This window comes from Theropithecus gelada, chromosome 13 (assembly GCF_003255815.1).
Source record: "Theropithecus gelada isolate Dixy chromosome 13, Tgel_1.0, whole genome shotgun sequence".
Taxonomy (NCBI): Eukaryota; Metazoa; Chordata; class Mammalia; order Primates; family Cercopithecidae; genus Theropithecus; species Theropithecus gelada.
This window is the reverse complement of record NC_037681.1, coordinates 18635183-18653278: the sequence shown is the minus strand read 5'-3', so window position 1 is coordinate 18653278 and position 18096 is coordinate 18635183. Positions and strand designations below refer to the sequence as shown.

The 18096-nt window shown below is 42.0% G+C and overlaps 1 protein-coding gene across 1 annotated transcript in view; it reads left to right on the top strand.

Moving 5' to 3' along the window:
• VWA3B (von Willebrand factor A domain containing 3B) overlaps window positions 1-18096 on the top strand; it is a 238457-nt gene that overhangs the window by 205867 nt on the left and 14494 nt on the right. The window contains exons 23-24 of the mRNA XM_025353936.1: window positions 8611-8722; window positions 16250-16374. Coding sequence (XP_025209721.1) covers window positions 8611-8722; window positions 16250-16374 — 237 coding nt within the window. The remainder of the gene's footprint in view (window positions 1-8610; window positions 8723-16249; window positions 16375-18096) is intronic.

Here is an 18096-nt window from a genome sequence, read left to right as displayed (position 1 = left end):
TGCCCCGGTGGGATGTCTTCTCATCCTGGGAAGCCTGTGTTCTGTTTCTGTGGGATGAACCATTATATTGAAGCTGACCGCTGTGCTTTATCTGTGATGCAGTTCAGTTGACTATGCCATGGTCCAAATGAATCACCAGATCATCACGTAGGCCATGGTGGATGGTTCCTTCCATAAAGCCCCATGCTGTGGAATCAACCAGAAATGAATTCTTGCCAATAGTAATAACAGTTGGAAACAAAGCAGAGTAAACATTAATTATTATTATTTTTTTTTTTGAGACAAAGTCTCACTCTGTCAGCCAGGCTGGGGTGCAGCGGTGTGATCTTGGCTCTCTGCAACTTCCACCTTCCAGGTTTAAGTGATTCTCGTTCCTCGCCTCCTGAGTAGCGGGGATTACAGGCGCACGGCACCACACCCAGCTAATTTTTGTATTTTTAGTAGAGACAGGGTTTTGCCATGTTGGCCAGGCTGGTCTCAAACTCCCGGTCTCAAGGGATTCACCCGCCTCGGTCACCCAAAGTGCTAGGATTACAGGTGTGAGCCACCGTTCACAGCCAACATGAATTACTTTTACAATGTTCTTTAGTATCTGTCCTTGTCCTTTCCAGTGAACTGACAGGTGTATGAATGACTTGAAGGGGAGTGATACTTGTGACCATTTAGAAAGACATTTTCTTAGGTGGCAGTTGCAGTGTTAAGAATGAATGCCATAGCATTGCTACCATTCACTGTCACCCATGCAGGGGGAAGCTCTTCACAGAGTAAATGGCTATTCTCTATCAGAAGAATTGGGAAGTGAGTGACAACTATAGAAAAAAAGATTTCTCTGATTATTTTAGGCAACTGAACTCCCAGATTTATACCTTTAAACCGATTCTGAACATGTAGAAAGCAATCTCCTCAGTTAACTTCTGGCTAGGAAATTGAGAGAATCAATATTTGGAATCTAGAGATGAAAGAGGGCTAGTTAAATAAATTATGTGACTCTACTCATTCAGAATTTTAAACAGGAACTTTAAATGTATCTAGGCATAGGTTCTCAGAAACGATTTGTCATACTAATGAAATCTAAAGGGGGGAAATGCCTTCCCGGAATCGATGTGGACATCTTTGTGGAATCAGGTTTTTATTCGTCCGGAGACAGAGACTGTCTGGTGGTCTCAGTGACCAAAGTATCTTCCCAGCCAATTGGTCTTTGACATGAACACTGGTGACCTGAAGCAAGGTGGCTTTTCCATAAAGGCTTTAAACTTTATGGAAAAGTGAGGTTTTCAAGTTAACAGTTGATTTAGTATGACAGGCTCCAGGTTCTCAAGACTTTAAATTCTATCCATTATTAGAACACTTTACACAGTCTTCCAATGAAGAAATTACTGTAGGAAGCTGTGCTTGGGCATCCCACTGGATTATGAAGATGGAAAAACTGTGCTACTCATGTACTCAGTTGTTGCTGGTGCATTTCTCTTATCTTGTGGGAGCTGCGAGCAAGGGTAGCAGGCTTGCTTGCATCCTGGCCTTGTACATACATCCTAGCAGTTTCTCCAAGAGTGTAGATTTAGACCCTCCTAGACAGAAACAGGGAACTAGAAGTGGTAGAGATTATTTAGTTTGTTCCCTTACTTTGCATATGCAGAAACTGAGACCCCAGAAGGCTAAAAGATTGTGCAAAGTCACATAGCCCGGTGGGCAGCACCCAATCCTGTTTCTCCTGTCTCCTAGTCCAGCTCCTTCCTCTGAGGTCATTTCAGACCACGGTAGGCCATTTTGAACCTCATGCTAGAAAGAGTGCTTAGGTTTCTTCTTTGGGTGAAAGCCCAGGAATAAGCAGGTGACATTCACCACCCACCAGTGACGGTGAATTCTCTTTGAGATACTGATTGCCTCAGCAAATGTGCAAATTCCATGAGTAGGGAAGGACCCAAGCAAAATCTGGCTAGATGTGAGCATCATAAACAAAAGAGTATTGTTCACCATACATTTTTGTCTGCGGCTGCAGAGGCTACAAGCAATGCAGGTCTGAAGACTTCCCACGGTCCTTGTAAGAGACCTTAACCTCTCAGCTTATTTATTCTCCACTTCTAAGTACCTGGCTCTTAAGTTTTCATCTCTGAGGTTATAAACCATATTTCCACTTATTTTAATGAATCTAAAAAGCATCTCCACACAGGTCCAAATGATAGATGGCTACAACAGAACCCAGTCATATCAGGGCACCATGGAAATGAGCCCACTTATTTCCAGGACCCAAACTGTATTGAACATGAATAATGACCCAAGAGCAAATGGTGTTCAGACTGCCTGAAATTATTTAAATTTTTTTAGCGAGCTGCCTCATAAATTAGAGACTTTCTTAAGAGGAGGACTGCAAATGAACTCATAAAGTATGCATTGATATTTTATTTATGGTGTAACTATAGCACAGCAAATACATAGCTATAGCTAGATGGCTATATCACTGCAAAAAGGTGGCATTAAAATGTCTGGGCAAACACTTTATATTGGACTTTGTGTCATGGAGAAGAGGAGCATTTGGTGGTCTGAAAAGAGACACTTGAGAATTACTTTGCTAGGCACTCCAATTGGGATGGAGGACTAATTTCTTTAAGAGACTCAAGAATTATAGTAAGTTTATGGTTAAGAAAGAAAAAAAAATGAGTAAAAATCTAGGATGGAAAATCTCCAGTTTCAGCAGTGTAACAATTTGGAGAAAAAGGCCTATGTGGTTTATCTTTTGATTTGTAGATGGATTCAGAAGCTCCTGTACTCATTCAGTTATTCAGCCCACTACAGTATATGCAAAATATTGTGAGTGGTTATGTAGAGCAAACCAAAAACATTTCTACCTTAAACAAAAGATTTGTAGAAGTATAATTTGTACCCCCAAGAAAGTTACCTATTTCAACTCAATGACTTTTAATAAAACTGACAAGAGTTTTCAACTACCATCACAATCCCGTTTTAGAACATTATCTTCCTCCTAATAAGATCCCTCATGCCCATTTGCAATCACTTTCTGTTCACATTCTCAGCTCTGGATAACCACTAATCAACTGGTCTCTATATATTTGCCTTTTCTATGCATTTTATAAATAAATGGCTGGATACTATTCCATTGTATGAATATACCACATTTTGCTTATTCATTCTCCAGTTAATGGACATTTGAATTCTTTCTTCGCTTTTATTATTATGAATAATGCTGATATGAGTCCTCATATACAGATCTTTTTATGGTTGTAAGTTTTCATTTCTCTTGGTGAGGTATCTAATACTGCAGCAATATTTCAGGCCATATGGTAAGTTTGTTTAATTTTTTAAGAAACTGCCAAACTTTGTTCCAAAGTGTCAAAAATCAATTGACTATAAGGATTTATTTCTGGACTCAGTACTGTTTCACTAATCCATATTGCTATCCTATGTCAGTACCACAATTTCTTGATGACAGTCGGTATAGTAAGTTTCAAAAGAAAAAAAAAAGCAAGTTCTCCAAATTTGTTCTTTGTCAACATTTTTTGGGGGATCATCTGGGTCCTCTGCATTTATATGTAAATTTTAGGTTCAACTTCTCAATTTCTGCAGCAACAAAAAAAAGAAAATCCAAAAACAAGCAAACAAAAAACTTGCTGGGATTTTAATATAAATTATAATGTCTATATATCAGTTTGGAAACAAATGGCTATCTTAATAATATCAAGTCTTCCAATCCATGAACATGGTATGTCACTCTACTTATTAGATCTTTGATTTCTCTCAATGGTATTTTTTAGTTTTGAGTGTATAAGTCTTCCACTTATTTTGAGAAATTTGTTCCTAAATGTATTCTTTTTTGATGCTATTATAAATTAATTTTTTTCTTAATTTCCTTTTCAGAGTGTTCATTGCTAATACATAGAAACACAGTTGATTTTATTGGTACATTTATCTTGTAGCATGACACCTTGCTGAACTTGTTAATTAATTCTAGCAGTTTTTGGGTGAATTCCCTAGAGGTTTCGCATATAGCATCATGTCACTTATGAATAAAGATAGTTTTACTTGTTCCAATCTGGAGACATTTATTTATTTATTTATTTTTGCCTGATTGTACTGGTTAGAACCTCAAATACAATGTCGAATAGAAGTGGTGAGAGTGCCTTACTTTGTTTCTGATCTTAAGGGCAAGTCATCTAGTTTTTCTAAATTGGGTATCATATTTACTGTAGGCTTTTCACAGATGTCTTTTCTCAAATTGAGAATGTTTTCTTCTATGCCTGGTTTGTTGAGTTTTTATCATAAAAGTGTGTTGGATTTTTGTCAAATACTTTTTCTCCATGCATTGAAATAGCCATATGGTTTTATCCTTTATCCTATTAATATGGTATATTACATTAATTGTTATCTTTTGTTCTATTAATATGGGTGTTAAACCAGTGTTGCATTCCAGGGACAAATCCGACTTGGCCATTGTATATAATCCTTCTTATATGTTACTGGATTCATTTGCTATATTTTCTTATGGATTTTGCATCTACATTCATGGGGAGTATAGGTCTGTAGGGTCCTTTTCTTGTGATGTATTTGTCTGGTTTGGTGTTGGGTTAGTGCTCCCTTCTCTTTTCTATATCAATGATCTTGCCAGTAATTTCTAGTTCCCTATGGCTTCTCTTTTCAGTTCTCCAGCCAGAAATCTGGGCTTATTAATGTATACCCAGCTCAGTGGCTTCTATTTATTGTGTTTGCATCTGGAGCCAAACAGAGGGTGGAGAGCGAAAGGGAGAGAGAGAGAGAACAATGAGATTTCACTCCACCTTCTCAAAATCACAATACCACTAATCAGACAGGAAGATTTAGCCTCATTCAGAGTTTTGGGCTCAAAACATTGCTGCACTGCCACAGGATTGCTTGGTGACGGAGGTGTGAGAATGGAGAATAAAAAGAGGGGACAATTTTTGTATTCTTTCTGAGTGTTAGGATTTCCTTTTTCCATTTATTAAGCTAGAACTCTAGGATTCTCCTACCGCTGTCTCTGTCTGGACCCTTGTGCCTGCTTCTGGGTTTTGGACCAGGCCAGGAGACACTAGAGGGAACAAATGGTAAATTACCCACCACTAGCTTGGTGGTACTTTGAGTTCTTGTCTTCTTTCCCAACCCTTTTACCACTACATGTTTGCTTTTCAGAATCCTTAAATAGATTTTACTTAGAACTCAAGCTCTTTCTCTGCTATGTTATATCATTTTTCTAGTAATTCATTTTAATATATTTTACAAGAACATTTGTCCTCAAATTGATTCGCAATTAAAAATAACGACTATTCTGGATGATGGAATAAAGACTACGGGGGATTTTGGAGGGAGAGATGAATGGGGATTGGATATTTCTATTAACAGTCATCAAGCATAAAAAAATGGAACTTTAGAGGTGGACTTTACAAGTCAAAATGATGTTAATAGTTTCTGCATGTAGTAGACATAGCCATGACATTCACTCCAACTTTGATTCATGCAGTGCCATTTGGAAATAACAAAACAATCTTTTCCTTTCTTTTTCTGAAATTTCCTGGGGGTGACATCATTCCAGAAAGGTTATAACTGAGCTGGTCTTTGAAGAAATTATCTGTAGCAGGAAAAGGACCTTGTTCATTTTTAAAGATCCTTTTCCTCTGCATTCTTCAAATTGGATACATTCTATTGTTTTGTCTTAGAGTACACTGTCTCTTTCTTCTGTTACATCAATTCTATCATTTCTGCTACTGAGTCCTTCCAGATATTATATATTTCACTTCAAAAATTTCCATTTTTATTTAATAGTTTCTATTTCTCTGCTGAAACAAAAAGCTACCTTCCCATTTATTTCAAGAGTATTTACCCTTTATCTCATAGACTATGGTTCTAATTGCTAATTTAGGGTCTTTATCTGATCATTCCAATATCTGAGTCTTCCCAATTTGGGACTCTATTGATTGCCTTTTACCTTGAGAATTGGTCATATTTGCTTGCTTTTTTGTTTGTTGAATTTTTTTATTGTATAATGGACATTTTGAATATTTTGAATATTATGTTTTAAGATTCTGGATCCTGTTTAAATTCTCTGAAGGAGATTTAATTTTTTTCCATCACACTTGGTTAGGTTTAGACCGCAAGCTCTGCCTTCCCGTCTGTGGGCAGTGGTTTCCATGTCAGTTCAGTTTTAGAAGGCTGTGCTATTCACAGCTTAAGTCTGCATGCATCCCTCAAGGTTTATACTGGTAATCTGGGACTTGGGCAATGGTTTACACTGTAGTTCAGTTCTCAAAGCCTTTGCTGTGCTGCTTTGAGTGTTTTCTGCACCTGTGTACCTTAGGGGTAGTCCAGGACTTTGATTCATTCATATAGAAAACAAAGGCATTCTCTTCTCCCTCTCTTTCCTCTGTGAGATTTCCAGATTAACTATTAATTTTTATCAAAGTACATGTTTCATATAGTTCTCTATTTTATGATTTGTGATATTTAAACTTTTTATTCCACTACATGAAAAAAATTATAATTTTACTCTCATCCCTTCCCTCTTTGTCTCCCACTCCTAATATTGGATATTTACATTATCTTTTATTCTATTGGCTGTGTTTGTAACATTTTATTTAATATACATAAGCCTCTACTTCTTGATCTATCAAGTTGCATAACTTCTTCAATTACTGAGTTCACATGGTGGTAATATCTATGCTTTTTCTTTCCCCTTTCATTCCAACCTTTCAAGAGCTACACTTAGGCCGGGCATGGTGGCTTACGCCTGTAATCCCAGCACTTTGGGAGGCCGAGGCGGGCGGATCGCGAGGTCAGGAGATCGAGACCATCCTGGTTAACATGGTGAAACCCCGTCTCTACTAAAAATACAAAAAATTAGCCGGTCATGGTGGCAGGCGCCTGTAGTCCCAGCTACTCGGGAGGCTGAGGCAGGAGAATGGCCTGAACCCAGGAGGCGGAGCTTGCAGTGAGCCGAGCTCGCACCACTGCACTCCAGCCTGGGCGGATAGAGCAACACTCTGTCTCAAAAAAAAAAAAAAAAAAAAAAAGAGCTACACTTAAACCATCATGTTGTCAATGCTGTACTCCTTCCAAAGGTTCACAGTACATGTTTAAAATTTTTCATTTAAAAGAACACAAAAAAATATTTGTACTATTCTGATTGGATAAGTATTGTTCAATACTGGGACAAGTCACAGTTCAGGAGTATATGCCTTCCTTAAGGTCCTATGTGATACACTGGCCAATTGAAGAATGTTAATAGCGTCAAGCAAAAGGATTTCTTTACGTTTTCTCCCTCAGTATTTAAAATTATGTTACTTGTTTGAATCATTATTCTTGCATATGTTAGATATATATATGCATGCTTGTATATATGTATGCATATATTTCCAAGATTTCTAAGTCCTTTTTTTCCTGGGAGACCTGCTGCTGTCTGTGACTTGTGCAGACATGTCATTCTTACTGGAAAAGCGCATTTTCAAGTAACTTCCTAATGTAGGATGTATGGGAAGGGAAAGTTTCTACCTAGGGATATGACTAGAAATGTCTTTGTTTTTCCATTTGATTGATAGTTTCCCTGGGTTTAGAATTCTAGATTGAAAGTTATTTTCTCTCAGAACTTTGAAAGCTCTGACCCACTGACTTCTATCATCCACTGTTGCATCAACCAGGAGATAGAAGGAATGAGGATAATTCGTTTATTAGCCAATCTCAGCCCACGGACTTCTTTCCTCTTTGCAAGTCAGCGATCATAAAGGTTCTCCTTTGTCCTGAAGAGGTAGGCTGGGATACTGAATTTCTGTAAAGCACTATGTTTCAGTGCTTGTCTCTCTCAAAGTTGTTAGTGGACTCTTCTGTTGAAGGGCCCCTTTACCTTTCACTGTTCTAGGAAGGCAGCACTGCTGGTCATGGTGCTGGTGTAGTCTTTGCTTTCAGGAATTCTAGTTGTATATATAATTTTTATTTCCCTTTTCTTCAATTACTCATCCAGTTCTCCTTGTACCTTGAGCTAAAGTATAAAAGTTGTGGAGGGCAGACATTGCCCTTGCCAAAATAGTAACATTTAATTAACATAAAGCAGAAAGGGCTCCAAAGGGAGTATATAGTAAAGGAATATTCTGTAATTCTTCTGTAATGTGGTTCTCAGTAGAAAATTTCAGGTATATTAGTCTGCTTCTACATTGCTATAAAGAACTACCGGAGACTGGGTAATTTATGAAGAAAAGAGGTTGAATTGACTCTGTTCATAGGCTGTACAGGAGGCACAACTGGGGACGCCATAGGAAACTTACAATCATGGCAGAAGGCAAAGGGGAAGCAAGCACATCTTCACATGGCCAGCATGAGAGAGAGAGTGAAAGGGGAGGGGCCACACACTTTCAAACAACCAGATCTTTTCATAACTTTATCACAAGAACAGCACTAGGGGAATGGTGCTAAACCACCCCCATGATCCAACCACCTCCCACCAGGCTCCACCTCCAACATTGGAACTTACAATTCAACATGAGATTTGGGTGGGGACACAGAGCCAAACCATATCACTAGGCTAACCAGTATCTATCATTTTCACCATCTGCATTCAGTTTTTCTCATCAATTATTCCTGTTTTGTCTTTTTCAGCAACAGAAATTGCAAGGAAATCCAACAAAGAAAACCAAATCAAAAAGACCCGATCCCCTCAAAGGACAGAAGGTTATTGCAAGATGTGATGAAAATGGCTTTTATTTTCCAGGTAGGTTTTTTTTTTTTTTTTAATTTTGTGAAGCTTTTGTTAAATAATTTGATATTGGGGAAAAGAAGTTTCAACCTGTGCTTTTGCTAGAACACTGACATTTCACGTGCTGGCCTGAGCTAGTCCACTTTTCACAGAGAAGAGAAGTGAAATATCTCTGGCCAGCTTATGAAATGAGCATATTTGGTCCCCCAAAAAAGTAGCCAGAAAAAAAATGCACTTATTTTAATTTCTCATTTTTTAGTAAATAAATTTTTATTACCCATCTACTGCATTGCATGTATGTAATATTTTGAAAGTACTGGTCTAATAGTATGAGCAAACAGATGAACATTCTTGCTTTTTGGAGATTACATCTTAAAGGAGACAGATAAGCAATGAAATAAACAGATAAAATATGTGATATGTCAGATACAGTGCCATAGAGAAAAATCAAGCCACAAATGGGGTTGAGAATGTCGGGGTGAGGGTTGTGATTCTATATCTGGTGGTTAATGAAGAGCTCCTGGGGAAGGTGACATATGAATAAGGACTTAAAAGAGGTGGGGCAAGCCATGAGATTATCTGGGGAAGAGAGTTCTAAGCAGGAACAACAGCGGTGCCCAGGCCTCAGAGTGGAGTGCACATGTGTGTTGGAGGAAGGGCCATGAGACCGGGATAGCTGGGCCTCAGAGATTTGCCCCAGACTTCCTGGGGGAGTGGTCCCTGAAGGAATCAGCCAGTTGCAATTCAGCAGGGGGTGGAGGTATGAAGAGAGTTTCATGGATGGTGACAATAATATGTGTGAAGACTTAGAAACGAAGAAAAACATCTATATCTGGAGAAATAAAATTGATTCTGGCTGGAACTTAAAATGAGAAGGAAGGGTGGAAATAGTAAACCTCTTCAGAGAGGTAAGCATAGGGCTATGCATAAAGGGTCATATTGAGGATTTGCACTTTAGCCTCAGGGCAATGAGAGCCACATTTAAAGCAGTGAGAAACGCAATCACATTTGAAGTTTTCGAAAGCTGGCTTCCACTGCTGTGTGAAGATTGGATGCCAAGGGGTTAGGGTGTCTCTCTGGCCCCTGGCTTGGGGCAGTAGATAGATAGTGGTACCTACAGGAGGTGGTGGTGTGGACAGAAAGACAGTGAGATGTGTCTGCGACATGATGAATTGCGGGTGCCTGCAAGATGCCCAGAGGAAGATGTCAGAGAAGCAATTGGAGATGTGGGTCTAGAGTCTGGAGATAGAGATTTGGGAGACATAACCACAAAAGTCATGAATGAAATCATGGGAAGGGTCCGTAGGGAAAAGGGAACTGGGAGAAAACCTCGAGGAAGCTCTGTCAGGCAAAATGATTACGTTGCAGGGTTGGTGTGGTGGGTCACACCTGTAATCCCAGCACTTTGGGAGGCCGAGGCTGGAGGATCACTTGAGGTCAGGAGTTCAAGACCAGCCTGGCCAATGTGGTGAAACCTCATCTCTACTTAAAAAAAAAAAAAAATTAGCCGGGCACCTGTAATCCCAGCTACTCGGGAGACTGAGCCAGGAGAATCGCTTGAACCTGGGAGGCAGAGGTTGCAGTGAGATCACGCCACTGCACTCCAGCCTAGGCGACCAAGTGAGACTCTGTCTCAAAAAAAAAAGATTACATTGCAGATACGTAGCTGGCCTTTCATAGGCATGATCTATCTATCAACAGTTAAAAGAATAATTATTATTTAAATTTAATTGAATAATACTTTAGGTGGGAAAAAAATACTTCAGTAGGATTTTTGGTTTCCAGCAGGCACATATGTACAACTGACAGTGGGACAGGTTATTTGAATGTGATAAATGTGCTTGGGAGTTGCCTGGACGAGAGTAAATGTGGATCCCAGCACTTGGGATGAGCACATAGGCTAAGGCGTGACACCCTTCTTTACAACAAGGGCTGGGAATCTTCCATTTCTCTGGGGTGCAGATTTTCTAAGAGGTGATTATAGAAGGCCACCCCTGCTTGAGAAATTTTGATTTTCTGAATTTGAGCCTTGGAAAGGGTTTTATGGTTAAACTGGTAGTCGAATGAAAATGCTAAAAGTGAGGCCAGGTGCGGTGGCTCATGCCTGTAATCTCAGCACTTTGGGAGACCAAGGCGGGCAGATCACCTGAGGTAGTGAGTTCAAGACCAGCCTGACCAACATGGTGAAACCCCGTTTCTACTGAAAATACAGAATTAGCCGGATGTGGTCGTGGGCACCTGTAATCCCAGCTATTCAGGAGGCTGAGGCAGGAGAATCACTTGAACCCAGGAGATGGAGGTTGCAGTGAGCTGAGATCTTGCCACTGCACTCTAGCCTGGGCAACAGAGTGAGACTCTGTCTCCAAAAAAAACAAAAGAGAGAGAGAATAGAAAATGCTAAAATCCTAAAACAGACTGGATTCTAAATGGTTGGGTTAGGGGCTTGGTGTCACTTTGCTGGCTAAGGCCCCAGAGAAATGTAGAATGGCTCGAATTTCTACCCAGCACCATGCTTGTGTGATGAGAAAATTCTAAAGACCTACCGGGGGGAGTAGAGGAGACAGGGCTAATACCATGACCATGTGCAATGCCTGAGGCCACAACAGAAATTTTTTTAATGTGCAGTTAGAGGCAGAAAGTACATACTATACTCCCAACAGCCGCATGGGATCTGACTAAGCAGGAATTTTTAATTTGCAGTGTAATTAAACTTCAATAAATGAACTTGAAGGAAATATTTGAATTCAGTCATATAATCGGTAATTTTGCTTAGTGTCTAAGTAGTAAACTAACTTTGACTCAGCCTGGGTTATCTCCATGAGCCTAGTTTTTGTGCCCTATCTCCCCAGTCACCTGATCTTTTCCTTAATTGGGAATAACTTTACTTTCATGGTTGTTTTTTATTAAAAATTCAAACATTCAGAAAAGTCACAAGAATAACACAGAGAACCCCAGTATACTCTTTACCCAGATTTGCCAATTTTTAACATTTGGTCATATTTTATCACATATATTATTTTATTCTCTGTCTTCACACATACATACACACATCTTATTTTTTCTGAACTCTTAGAAATTAGGCAACATTTATCATGTTACTTTATCCCTTAACACATCAGTGTGTATTAAGAGTAAGAATAATCTCTTAATATAACCACAATAAAGTTAGAAAATTCAAAAACTGTAACATTATTGTAGTACTTTTATTTAATCTGTATGTTTTGATTTTGTTAATTGTCCCAGTAATGGCCTTTATCACACTTATTTTCTCCAGGACAGGTCTCAGCCCAGAATCATGTATTGCATTTAGTGGACATGTCTCTAGCCTTCTTTGATCTAGAACCATTCTTTAGCCTTTCCTATTATCTTTCATGATAGTGACATTATTTAAGCATAAGGCCAGTTATTTTATAGAATGTCCCTCAATTTGGGTTAGATTAGATTCAGGTTATCATTCCCTGCCAGGATACTGCCTAAGTATGTCATGGCCCCCTGGGTCATCCAGTCTAGAGGCACGTGATGCTCACCTGCCCTCACTGGTGATGTTAATTTAGATCACCTGTTCACTGTGAGGCACTATTTTCCCTCATGAAAAAAAAAAAAAGAAGGCCAAATAGAATTTTGCAGAGCACAGGCATGACGTCCTTGGTGGCTCCTTTTCTGATAACTATTGTTCAAAACCTCCTAAACATTTTTAGTAAAAAGGAGCTCACTTTAAAATGCACCTCAGCAGAAGGCAAGATTGGAGTCACTGGATTGCGGTGTCCACTACATGAAGCCAGGTCCACGCGGAAGCAGAGCTGGCCGGGCGGGCTGTTGCCACCCTCGTTGGGATTGCAGTGGGGATTTCCCTGTGGCCAGTGTTGTTCCAGGGGTCAGTGTGGGTGGTCCAGCTGAGGAAATGACTGTGTTGTACAGAGCGATAGCCTGGCTTATCTGGATGCCGAAAGACAAGGAGGAAGACACATTGTCAACCCTTGTTTGAAATCATTATCTGTGGAAATTGGGTCATCCTTCCTGTGGTTCTGTGAGAAGCAGCATTTTACTTCGGGAAATCCCCGGTGATTTCTGCACTATGCCATAAGGACAAGTTATCATGAAGGAAAGGGGACAAAAGGGAACGCTTTCTCAAGTGTAATGAGCTCAGGTCAAAAAATCCTGTGTTTTCACGTATTTGAATTCTGCCTCTTGCCTCTGCTGGCCACCCGACTGCAGTCACTTTGTTTCCCTGCACCTCAGTGTCCCTGTCTTCTCCAACGGGATTTAAAACAATGAAACCGTTCGTAAGTGGCTGTGTAGATTACATGTGATGACGTACAGCCCTTTGTTGATTCCGCGGAAAGAGTTTTTCTGCGTCCCATGTGAGAGCTCCTCCTAGGAGGAGGGATAAACACTGCCTCCTCTGCCGGGGACGGGGAGCTGCTTCCGTTTCACCGCGGCTGAGAACTTCTCACAGCAAGTCAGAGCAGCAACAGTCCGCACGGCGGGTAGAAAGGAAACCTCCAAGACTGGAAGGAGGAGCCGACACAAGGACGATGAAGGATGACACTGCCCAGGAGTGGGCCGCTGGAGGGACGCTGTGGCTGGAGCAGAGCGAAGCCTTTTTGAAGAGGTGGAATTCAAGCCGGGCTTTATATATCAGGAGGTTCTTAGAGCCAAAGGTTTAAAAAAAAAAAAAATCCAGTCTCCAGCCTGAGAAAATCTGTTTGGAGCAAAGGTTCAGAACCATTCATGCATCTTTCACCACACAAACTGACTTCTACTGTTTACTCAGACTGTGCCATCAATTCTCTGAGCCCTGAGCACCCGCAGCATTTTTGCTGAAGGCCTCTGTAGGAACACAGGCCCTTTCTCCAGCTGAATATAGGACAACCCCGACTGAGGCAGGGAGCCAACTCATCCCCAGGGAGGCTCTGGGCCCGCCAGCCTCCACCCAGAGAAAGAGGGGAAGCAGTGGAGGCTCTGGGCCCGCCAGCGTCCACCCAGAGAAAGAGGGGAGGCAGTGGAGGCTCTTCAGCTTGGCCAGCCTCCACCCAGAGAAAGAGGGGAAGCAGTGGAGGCTCTGGGCCCGCCAGCCTCCACCCAGAGAAAGAGGGGAGGCAGTGGAGGCTCTGGGCCCGCCAGCCTCCACCCAGAGAAAGAGGGGAAGCAGTGGAGGCTCTGGGCCCGCCAGCGTCCACCCAGAGAAAGAGGGGAGGCAGTGGAGGCTCTTCAGCTTGGCCAGCCTCCACCCAGAGAAAGAGGGGAGGCAGTGGAGGCTCTTCAGCTTGGCCAGCCTCCAGAGCCCAGGTCCTCAAGCAGGTCCAAGAGATTTCAGAGCTGGGAGACACAGCCTCACCTCTCAAGGCTGAAGACAGAGAGAAACTACAGGGTAAGGCAAGCCAAAAATTGGAGCTGATCTTGAATCAGGACACAAGAAATGGTAGCAATCCCTTAATTAGATGGAGAAGGAGCAGGTACAGAGGCTTAGCAGTAGTGGGACAGGCCAGTCCTGGGCCCTCCAGCTGCCCAGAGTGCAGGGCCCGCGAGGCCAGATTGAAGACAGACCATAAGAAACTGTGCTCATTTCTGGAGATGAACAAAGACTCACATCTACAGAGATTTTACAGAGAAGGAAGCTGAATTAAAGGAGCTAAAAAGAAGTCATCATAACGGTCCAAAAAGTTTAGGTCCAAAGAAGAAAGTCAGTGATCAATGGTTTAGGCTTCGTTGGCTACACAGTCTCTGTCACAACTTCTCAATTTAGGCAAACAACTGAAAAGCTGCCTAGCAGTTTTGATACTGGATACTGCTAAGTCCCAAAGGCTGAGGATTTGAAGAGAGTCACATGGGCCAATGTGGCTGTGGTGGCAGCCCAGACCCTTCCCCGGGGCCGTGGGAGGAACGTGGGGCACACAGTGCGTGGCAGGAGACAAGTTCCCTGATTCTCAATCAGGAGCGGCTCTTGTTTCCAGAATAGAAATTATTTCTAAAAGGTAGTATTTATTTTTCTGATTAAAAGGGTAAAGCCAGTTTATGGTAGAAAATGTGTGAATAATGTGTAAATATTTCAAAACCCAAATTAAACATTTCAGTCCGATCAGAAAACACAATGGTAAGCTGGCCTGAGTGTGCATATTTTGCAAAAAAAATTCATTCCTTTGGCCATTTAAAACAAGACACATGGATCAAGATGAAAATCAGCAACTGTCTCTTTGCCCCATGAGAGGACATAGGGCTTTGCTCAGCAGGCAGGTGAGCCGGGACCGGGGAGCCGCTGCAGCACGTGCTGGGGAACCCAGGATGCCCACGCTCATTTCTGTCTCCATCAGGGCCCGTGAGCAGCTGATACTGCCAGGGGAGGTGTCCAATGTCATCATCTCCCCCTTAATGTTCAGAATCCCTTTTTAATGGGAAGATAAATTTCAAGTCAGATAAATGACAAAAAATGTGCATCTTAACACAGGTATTTTCTTTTCCTAGAATGATAATCTATTCTAATAATTATATTGAAAGGTATAACAAAATTATTATATAATTAAATAATATATGTATGTGTGTATATATATATGTATATATATTAGGCTGGTGCAAAAGTAATTGTGGTTTCGGTCATTTTTTTTAATGGCAAAAACCACAACTACTTTTACACCAACCTTATGTATCTATCATGCACTCCTTCAGTATAACTAAAAAAGAAACTTCTTATGTCTTTTTTCTTTTCTTTTCTTTCTTTCTTTTTTTTTTTTTTCGAGACATAATTTCGCTCTTGTCGCCCAGGCTGGAGTGCAATGATGCAATCTCGGCTCACTGCAACCTCCGCCTCCCAGGTTCAAGTGATTCTCCTGCCTCGGCCTCCCGAGTAGCTGGGATTACAGGCATGTGCCACCATGCCCAACTAATTTTTGTATTTTTAGTAGAGATGGGGTTTCACCATGTTGGCCAGGCTGGTCTCGAACTCCTGACCTCAGGTGATCCACCTGCCTCAACCTCCCAAGGTTATGGGATTACAGGCGTGAGCCACCACGTCCAGCCTTACTTCTTTTTTCTTTGTTCCTTTCAGCTGCACATTTTGGGGAAGCCGATTATGTTCAGTCTAGTCAGATGAAAAGCCGATTTGGATAGGAGTTTATATTTCCTTTATACTTTCACAATTTAATTAACAACATGTATTTTCTATCTTTAAGTATTATGGAAGAAAATAGGGCTAAAGTAAATGAAAATATCAGGTGGTAGGAAGTGTTCGGGAAGAGGATCTTTATTTCCAGGATGCATGTTCCTGTCAGGACGGAGGCTGATGGTGCAGGATGAACAGATCTCGTCCATTCTCGCCAGTTCTCATCTCAGCGGGTGCCCAGACCAGGCATGTGCATCACCATTTTGAGTTGGTCAACCCAGTAGGCATCCTGTGGTACCCAACATTATCTGCTGGAGAAATCACAGGGGCACACTGATTTAAACAGGCAAAGTGTTATAACTCAGTGTGGCCGGAAAGATGGCACAAGCCTATGGGAAGGGATGTTATTTGTCTTTACATTTTATGTTTTCTTTGATTCCTTGCAGGGGTTGTGAAGAAGTGTGTGAGCCGCACCCAAGCACTGGTGGGCTTCAGGTATGGAGACACCAAGGTCGTGTCCACCTCCTTCATCATGCCTGTGGGGGGCGCCATGCCCTGCCCACTGCTCCAGGTACCCAGTCCCTGATGTGTTCTGGCCCCTTTTCACCATCCACAGAGTTCTGGATAATCGAGAACGCCAAGGTCACTGTTTGGCCCTTTGCTGAACCTACACGGGCTCCTGCAGGGAGGGTGTGTTTGGGCAGGAAGAACCACAGCCCCTGTTCTGGGACCCGTCGCCTGGCGGTTTCTTTGCTCGTGACGCTGACCTGCCAACTCCTTGTTATGTAGCTCAGGGCTGCACAGGCTTGTTTGCATTGCACCTTGAGGTCCTTGTCCCTTTATAAGACAATAGAGGTTGGGGAAAGGGCATTGCTGTAGCTGCCAGTACTGTGGACACTTTTAACTGCAAAAAATTCTATTCTATTCTATTCCATTCTATTCTATTCTATTCTATTCTATTCTATTCTATTCTATTCTATTCTATTCTATTCTATTCTATTCCATTCCATTCCATTCCATTCCACTCCATTCCATTCTGTTCTATTACATAATAACAAGGGCAGAGGTAGCATTTTCCTTGGCACTGTAATCAGCTGATGTCAGACGGTGATGTCGTAATGCACAGTTACCCCAAATGTGCATTCCACACATGTGTTACCGGAAGAAAGGCTGTGAGTATGAGTTGTCCAGGTCCTTGGTGTTTTGAACAAAGAATTAAACAATATGCACAAATAAAGTAACAGAGGAATGGAACACAGGAATGAAGCAGCGAAAGCAGGGATTTATTAAAGTGAGAAGGCACCCCACAGAGTGGGAATGGGCCGCAAGAGACACAAGGGCGCCGTTACAAAGATTTCTGGGTTTTAAATACTCCTTTTGAGGTCCCTATGGACTACCGCTTTTCTGGACGAAGGATTTGATCTGTGGCTAATTAAAGGCTGAGGTGAATTGGCCCCTGTGCAGATGAAGGGATGGCCCCTGCTTGGCCTCTGGGCAATCCAAGGCACACTCCCTTTCCCTCTGAGCCGGGGTGGAAGGGGAGGGTTGCAGGGAGACTGATCCTTTGCTACCCAGCATCAGGAGATGGGGTTTTTCCTTTTGGTTTAGCTTTAGGAAGTTCGTGGTGATTGGTCTTAGGTTCCCTGCCCCAGACCCAGATGTTTTCCCTTTGATTTAACTTTAGGAAATTATCATGAATGGGCCCCAGATTCCCTGCCCCAGACCTTGGTGCTTCCCTTGATTCAGCCTTAGAAAGTCAGCATGAATTGACCTTAAGTTCCTTGACTCCAGACCCTGTTCTCCTGCCTCGGATGAGCCAGACTAAGGTGTTCTCATCTGGTCACAAACTCATAAAAGCTGTGCCGTGTCTGGCTTATCCTTTTGCCACAATCCTAATTCCAGCTTCAAGGCCCAGGAGTAGAGGGAAATCCTTGCAGAGCACCCTGCTGCTGTGTCTTGCCCATTGTGAGCCTGGAGGAGAAGCTCTGGAGGGGGAATTAGAGAATTTATCCTCGGGCCTGTTGCTGCTTCCGAGTCAGGGCCCTGGCACGCAACAGTGCTGTCGTCCCCTGACGATGCACGAGGGCCCGCAGCCTCCGCATGTCCCTCCACAAGATACTTTTTCTCCTGCAAATTCTCCATTTGTGACTTCTACCCATGGATTCTGGGTGCGTGCTTTAGAGCGACATTAAACAAACCTCTCCCTTTCTACGTCTTGGTGACAGCCCTTCTGGCAGATGAGGACACTGTTGAGGATCTTTGCATGACAAACACCCCAGGTTCTTTCAACTAG